Source organism: Eubalaena glacialis, chromosome 8, assembly GCF_028564815.1.
Source record: "Eubalaena glacialis isolate mEubGla1 chromosome 8, mEubGla1.1.hap2.+ XY, whole genome shotgun sequence".
NCBI classification, from domain to species: Eukaryota; Metazoa; Chordata; class Mammalia; order Artiodactyla; family Balaenidae; genus Eubalaena; species Eubalaena glacialis.
The window spans coordinates 69,576,113-69,584,205 of NC_083723.1; the positions used below are offsets into that span (position 1 = coordinate 69,576,113).

The window sequence follows — 8,093 nt, forward strand, 5'->3', positions numbered from 1 at the left end:
ATTTTCAACAACTATCATGTAAGTCTCAGAGAAGCGCTGCTGCCCTTGGTGACTCTCCTTTGAACTCCAGCTCTGTAAAGCTCGAGGCAACTTGAGAAAACACACAGAAAAATATAGCATTATGTATCCCAACATTAACCCAGCAATTTCATCTTGCTGGGAATTAGGAAAATAACCTTCTTCAGATATGCTATGTTTCAAGAACACCAATCCAAAGGACATAAGGCTACCAAAAACAGAAAAAGAGTCATGACTTCCTTAACAAGATTGCAGTGATGATCTTAGAAAGATCATCCAAGAACAGAGTTGAGCAGAATGACCTAAGAAGTGACCTTAATGGGCTGTACACCTCCCACCGACCACCGGTTCCCGACTTGATCAGCTCCAGTCATTTTATGTATTTATTACATTTGCATTGTTCCTGACACATAGTAAGGGCTCAATAAATGTTCTGAATTACTAGAAAAAATAATTTTAAATGTCACCCTTTCTATCTTTGATTTATCTAAGATAAATTTAATTCAATTCCTTGGTTCTGAGAAATTCCTGAGAATGAAGGTATAATTCCACATCTCAAATTAGCATCTTCCTAACACTCCCTCATTCCATATCTCGAAGTTGGATTTTACATTTTCTATTATTAATTCCATTCTAACTTTCCACGACACTATGAAACACATTAACCTATCCATTAAGAAACGATCTGACCATTTCTAAAAGTCACCAACAATTATACATAAGGGATGTACTACACAGGAAAGATCAGATATTACTTTGGTATTTTTCTAGGTCCAGATTTAAGACATCTTAGGGAAATATCTATTTAAAACATCTATAGAAGAACTGAAATAGAAACTGAGGACATCGTCTCACACACACAAGAGCTAAAACAAAAGACCAAAAGTGTTGAGAATGTTTACTCTAGTGAAGAATAAGGTGAGACTATCGGGAAAAGAATGCAAAAGTTCTAAAAATCATTTCTGTAAGGAATGTGCTGCCTATTACTTCTGAAATAGGGAATGTGTTTAAGTTTCAAAGGAAAAGATTTAAGTTGGAAATCATAACTTCCATTCCATAAATAAATATTTATAAAAAGAATAAGGAAACACACATAGGGAATGGCTGAGTGTATTCCCTTCCAAATGATCTACCAAATCCTGTTCACTCCATGCATTTAGTATAGCCAAGAACAGTTAAAGTACTCATAGGACATTAGACACTTCAGCACAGGTTTTTACACTGTGTTTCATGGGTTTTAAATACCATGTGTTTAAGAATTGACTCTACAAGCTCACAGAGGAAAGAGGTAACCTTATAGATTTTTGTGTCCTCTGCAGCTAACAGCATGAGAACAGACATATGATAAGCCTTCAATAAACACTTACTGAATTTAATTATTACCACTCTCTGAGGCAAAAATCTTAATTGGCGAATAATCTAAACACTACCATCATCACCACCACCAGTAGAAAAGTAGCACTCAAAATTTCCAAGTGAATCCACTTCCATGTTAAACAATGGGAACAAGAAAGAGTAACTGCCTTATTCATTACAAAGGGCTAAGAATGAATCTTCTGTTTGCAAACTTAATCCACTCCAGCTAGTACCGTTAACTGCCCACTAAAACGCAGCACATTATCTTTCACAAATCTGATGCTTGATCCATATTCTTAATGAAATGTGTTGAACTTAAATGTATGTAATCTAGTTCATTCCTTGTTACGTGAAATACAAGTCTATTACGTGAAAATTCAGAGGCAAAATGCTTATTGTTATAAATGGCAGAAAAAAAAAAATCACTTCAATTTCAAAGTATCACACCCAAATCCTGGTTTGTTCACAAAAGAGCATCCAAATTTCAATGATAAATCCTTTAAAATCCATTAAACCTACTACTATGCAGTTACACTCTGTGCAGCATAGGACCCAAATACAAGGCTGGTGCCCCATTTGGTTGCCAAATTTTCATAAACTGCTATCCCCCGTTAGGGAGTCAGCCACTGGTTTTAACAAACTCCTTGAAGAGTTCATTTCAGTTATTCCTGCCTTGCTCAGTGTGTAACAATTTAATCTTATTGCTTTCTTCCTCAGGGGTAAAAAGATGATGTTCCAAGGGGAGCACCTGCAAAGCGGCTTAAAAGATGAAATTTAGAAGCTGGCTGGATAGGCCTGAGGGAAAGGCAACTCTAAAGAGAGTACCTACCATTGGGGGGTAGGGGAGAGAATGACAAAGGAAGGTGGGAAAGAGCAGCAAAGAAACTTAGCTTACTTAGAAACTAGATTCACAACTCCAGTAGTTATTTCAAACACAGTTTAACTTGACATGGCCCATTCTGACCCAGAACTTTTGCTTTACACTAATGAAAGAAAAGTTTGCCTGCTAACACCAGTAAATAATTTCATAGACTATTAGTTTATTTCGTAATTACAGAAAGGTCATATTTATCTTTGCTATGTAAATTATGTATCTTACAGCCTTATATGAAAGTTTCATAAGATGGAAATAACAATAGACAGTGACTTTAGATTTTGAGGAGAAAATTCAAGAAGATACCAGATCTAATTCCAAATCTATCATATATACACACTGTGTAAGCTAAAAGCCCCTAGAAAGTGGTTTCAAACTACATATTCTGCCACCACAACTCCCCAGATTCCCCTAGGAGGACATGCCAGCATCTTGGGGCTGAGCCGATGGACAAGTACACTTTGAAAAAGCACTCCAGGAGATTCTGATACTCAACCAAACACCTCTTGTCCCACTGCCATTATCAGCTAATAATGTTTCACCACCCGCTGCGGATGTACTTTGTGCTATTCTTCTATTCCAAATGTTAACTAAGTGAAGTCATTAGAATACAGCATCTGAATTCAACTGGCATTTATCCAGATTTTAAGAGGTAAAAATAAATCCATGAATGGCAAATCAATTTAACGTCCTTTCACACAATTTCATTTTAAAGCCATATAACAAATTCTGAACTCAAAGCTATTTAGAGTCATAGCTTTCCAATTAAAGTATTTAAGTCCGCTAACATATTTCCATGAATCCAACATTCACTACCAAGTAGCAGTACAGAAAAAAAAGTTCCAACATTCCTCACAATCCACTTACACTTAAGTAAGGGATAACTCAGATTTTTTAAGCAAATAAATAAAGAATATTATTTCAAGGTTATCATAACTCTCCCTTTGTACATTATACCTCATATCCTACAGTGTTTCAATTCAGATAATTTTATTATTCATGGGTAATTTCAAGTAGAACTAGTTAAAGAAGTAATTCCATTTCAAACTAACACTCCTGGTTTTCAGTGCTCATATTATTCATACTCCCGTCCATTGGAATGTCTCTCACAATCCCCAAACTTCTTTAACTTCAGTATTACTCAGTACTGGTTTATACAACTATAAAGCACATCAGGAAATCATATCTCTCAAACTCCAAACTTTTAAAATCACCTGACAACATGTGTATATCAACAACCTTGAATCCTTTATAGCTGTCAAAGCTAGTCTACATACAGTTAGGCCCAAATACTAAAACAAACAAACAAACAAACAAAAAACTTAGAAAAAACTTCAAAAACAAACTGAGAAAACATACTTACCTTAATTGGAGCACTACTAAACTTAATTTTCCTATTTGCCGGGATGTCTTCTTCTTCTGGCAATCCAACGATTTCTGAGTATTCCATGTCAGGTTGAGAGTAACTGTTTTCATCACTATCTTCCTGCTCATCCTGTTCGGTGCCTGCTTCTCCCCAGTCTGAGTTATACCTGGATCTCACCCTGTATATATTATAGTCACTGTGCATGTAAACATGGGAGCTCCCAAAATTATTTGAATCTTCGAATACTTCCTTTCCACAACTGAATCCAGAAGCATCAGCAGAGGTAAAATCACCACCTGCAAGTTCTTTCTTCTGTTGCATTGCTGCCTCACTCCCAACCAAATGAGCTTCTGCGTCTTCTGAAGGTTCGTTTTGTGGTGAAGGGATTTCAAACTCTGTAACTGCCTTGTTTTCAGCACAAGGTTCTTCAGGAATGTCTTTGTCAGTTCTGTCAGGAGTCTCTTGGTTAGATGTGGAGTCCTCGGCTTCCTTGCTCTGCTGTGCCTCTTCAGTGGGCACTGAAGCTAGAGAGGTACTTTTCGAAGCCACTTCTAGTACCGGAGTTGTATTACTCTTCTGAGCATCCTCTGCATCGTCACTGTGTTTGCTTGGAGGAGACCAAGAATTAGAATCCTTCAGGTGCCCAAAGGTGTCAAGATTTGTAACAGTAACAGATGGTAAATTCAGGGGATAATGCCCAGTCACTGAGTATTCACTGTTCTCAGCCTTCTCAGAAATGATGGCACTGGGGGAATCGGTGTTCTCCAATACTGCACTCAGTTGACTCACAGTTGGGGAGACGGCCTCTGTCCGGGAGCTAAGGCTGTCCAAGGAGTCAGTACTGCCTCTGTTGGACTTAGAACCACCCCATTCATCCTGAGGTTCACTCCCTCCAGTTTTCTCCTTCTTTGGGGAATAGCGGTTGTTCTGTCCTGACTCATGCACACTTCTCTCAAACATCTTGCGAGTTTCTGTGAACTTAGAATATGAAGGGCCATCGTACATTGTGTCAAATCTACTAATTCGTTCTGAAACAGAGGACTCCAACTTAACAACTGAGCCATCTGTTTTTTCCAGAAATTCTTTGGGCTTCATTCGCCTCTGAGGGGATGAAGGTCCACCTTTCCCCCTGGTTTTGGCAATGACTGCAGCATTCTCACTGGGTTCCATACCCATCTGCATAAATAGATTTTTAATTCTGTTGACATTGGAGCCATATTTCCTTCCCCTGCTCTGCTGGGAGCCCTCACCTTCTTTTGTTTTTTGTTCCCCATCTGACTTGGGTTTGTCAAAGGTACTTTTCAGTGCCTGGAACTCAGTTCTATATGCATTCCTGTGAGGAGAGGCACTTCTGAGAGTGGTACGTTCACCTGAAGACTCAGTTTTCAACATTTTTACTTCAGGGGTGAAAAGCCAATGTTCATAATGATCAGGAAAAACAAAAAAACCAAAAAAACAAAACACCTCTCTTCTCTAATCACCAGTATCTGGTCAAGAAAAAGTACCTCTCAAATGGCATACTGTGTCAGTGATCCTCCCAACAGGTGTATTAGGAAATTATTCAGTCAAGAGTTACACAAAACGGCTTTTTCAAAGCAAGACTAGAGGTTCATCTGTAATAGAAAAGAACGAATTTCTGAATTCATTTACTTATTTGAATTTACGTTTAGTCAACTATTATACATTTTTTTTTCAAAGTGGCTTGGCCACATGTCAAATAAGAAGAAATTACATATTGAAATGGGAATTTCAAAGCCAAGAATTTAAAAGTTATAACTCAGATTGGTCTTTGGTAACAAAACTGTTTCAAACATAACTTGAGACCCCTACCAAAATCACACACATACACACATACAAGCGACACATAAGTACACTTCAAAGCAATACTTTAGCCCAAGTTTTGGTTGGTTTTGTGAATGACCTTAAAAGAAACCAGCAGTTCCTAGATCTTTAAAAAATCATCAAACTGTCCAGAAAAATGAAATTCATTTGAGAGTCTCCACATCAGGTAGAACTTATTCTTTCTGTACAAGCACAATTAAAAGTTCAGAATCTATGTTTACAAACTCCAAAACGTGTCTACAGAGGCTTATTTCACTCTTTCTGGTCCAATATTCTCATCTACAGCATCCCCAAAACAACACTAGTGCAATTTCAGACCAAAACAAGCAGAACAAAGTTCTTAAATGGCAGTAAGTTTCACTCTAAGTTCAGAACCACATCAAATATTTGGAAGTTTCCTAAGAGTGAACATTAAGTATAGAGTGGGATACAGGATATCATGGGAATAAATGTATGAGAACGTGACGATCAGAAAGTAAAGGACCATGAAACCTTTTTTCATGGCCCTGATTTGTTTATTACACTTGCCTCTAACTTACTACAAGCTCAGAATACAACGCAATACGTGCTGGCTGGTCTCCTCTAGCCCACATCTGGATTTCTCATCAATATGCCAGCAAGCAAATACTTCAAGATCCGCTGAGGAGCAGACGTTGTAGTTCTAAAGATTTTTCATTTTGTTTTTGTTTTGTTTTTTAATATTAGGCGGAGCCCTATCACCCTCACGCACCATCAGATGAGGAAGCACACACTTTCACTTAAACCGTCTCCAGACTCGGCTCCTGGCCCAGCACGCATGCATGGCCCATGCAGACAAACAAGAAAGGCTTCAGAGTGTGGCGCCTGTTTTTTTGTCAAGCTTCGACAATCTCCTTCTACCCTGACATTTGTTTAAGCCGTACACACCCTCCCCTCCCCCCAACACACCGCCCCCCCACTCCCTCCCCCGCCAATTCGACCCGAAGGGGCGGGGGGCGGGGGCGCTGGGGCCGCCGGGGTATTCAAAACCTGCCCTCACAAAAGACAAACATAAATAACACCAACTTGAGAGGCAGCCGATTCCCGAGCCTGGTTCGGGACGCAATCCCTCGGCCCCAGGCAGAGGCAGGGCCGGGAGAGCAGGTGACGCCAAGCGCTATGGTAGGAGGTCGCAGTCTAGCTTTGTGCCAAGAAGCACCTGAAGTCCTAACACATTGGCTGCGGCTCCCGGCGGCTGCCAGGCGGATCCCAGTGTGGCATGGGGAGAGCCGAGCTCCCCATCCACATTAAAAAAAGAAGAAGAAAAAAAATTACAGGGTCATACTGATAAATCCCTTTGTTTTTCCTCCCAGTGTGCCAGGAAACAATAGATCCCACCGATACTGCCTCCGATCCTCAACCTAACGCTCCCCAACCGCAGCCCACCCCCACCCTCAGCCTGCAACTCAGCCTTTGTACATCCCGATTATTTCCTCCTCACCTCCACCCTCCCCAGCTCCTCGCCCCGCGCACATCCTCCCCCTTACCCGAGCGGGAGCCGCCGCCGGTGGGGAGGGTCGGGCGGCCGCGGCTCCCACCCCCTCCTCCGAGGCGCCCCCCGCCCCACGGTGGCCGCGGCTCGGCTCGGCGCCGGCCCGCTCGCTGCCCCTCCACCCGCTCCTCCCGGCGCAGCGCGATGGGCGGCTGCGGCGGCCGCTTCCACGCGCGCCGCGGCCCCCCACGCGCGGCCGGCCCGCGGCGGGCGGCCCCGGGAGGCGCGCTGCGCTCCCTAACGCCATTGCGGGCGGGCGGCGGCCCGGGCCCCGACGCGCTCGCACACTCGGGCCGACCTGGGGAGGGGGTCCCAGCCCGGGCAGGGGCTTCGCCCACGTGCGGCCGCCCGCGCCGGGCCGTGTGGCTGGCGGCGGAGCGGGGGTGTAACGGGGGAGAGGCCGCGGGGGTGAGGAAGGCCCGGGGTAACAGGTGCCTCACCTCGGCTGATGGGATTAACTCTAGGGCCGCAGAGAGAGGGAGCCCGGCAGCAAAATCCCAGGAGAGGGAGAGAGAGGGAGCCTCTGGCGGCCAACGGAGGGCGAAAAGCAGCGGCCTGAGGCGAGGCCGCCCCACCCCCTCGGCCGTGGACGAGGGGCCCCGCGGGCCTGGGGCAAATCCTGCCCTTCAGCTTGGGTCCTGGTTTCGCGAGAACTGGGTTCTTGGGCTGTCTGCTGCTGGGGCCCCACGAAGTCTGCAGTTAACTCCGTGACCCCAGGGCATCCAAAACCCTGGGCCACGCTCCTGGCAGGGAAGGCCGGCACCTAGGCCCAGATCCAGAGCGGCCTCACTCCTCCGCTTAGGCCACTGTGCTTCGCCTAACACCCACCTTGACCTTCCGCTGCTGAAAGGAAAGAGGTGAGGAAATCTTCTGACTTCCTTATCAAGAAAGAGCTTTTCAGACTCCCCTTTTATAAATGCTCAGTACCCCCTCCTTTCCCCATCAAAAATTTCGGAAGTGTTACAGCCTTACTGCAAAATATAAAACCAATCAAAACCGTCAATATAGACCTTTAAACCAACCCTCAAAAAAACTATGGAGTAGAAACTTTTAAGGATAATTTTTCAAGAAGGTAAAAATATACTCTAACAGAAATGTAAAATGAAGCTGTGTCAAAAATGTTATTT

General features: G+C 43.5%; 1 protein-coding gene across 3 annotated transcripts in view; it reads right to left on the reverse strand.

Moving 5' to 3' along the window:
* Positions 1-7,537, reverse strand: part of PPP1R9A (protein phosphatase 1 regulatory subunit 9A) — a 320,149-nt gene extending 312,612 nt beyond the window's left edge. For all 3 annotated transcript variants that reach the window (XM_061198553.1, XM_061198552.1, XM_061198551.1), the window contains exons 1-2: positions 7,407-7,537; positions 3,612-5,227 (exon numbers count right to left, since the gene is read on the reverse strand). In XM_061198553.1, the coding sequence (XP_061054536.1) occupies positions 3,612-5,006 (1,395 nt within the window). In that variant the 5' untranslated portion in view covers positions 5,007-5,227; positions 7,407-7,537. The remainder of the gene's footprint in view (positions 1-3,611; positions 5,228-7,406) is intronic.
* Between the last annotated feature and the right edge of the window lie 556 nt (positions 7,538-8,093).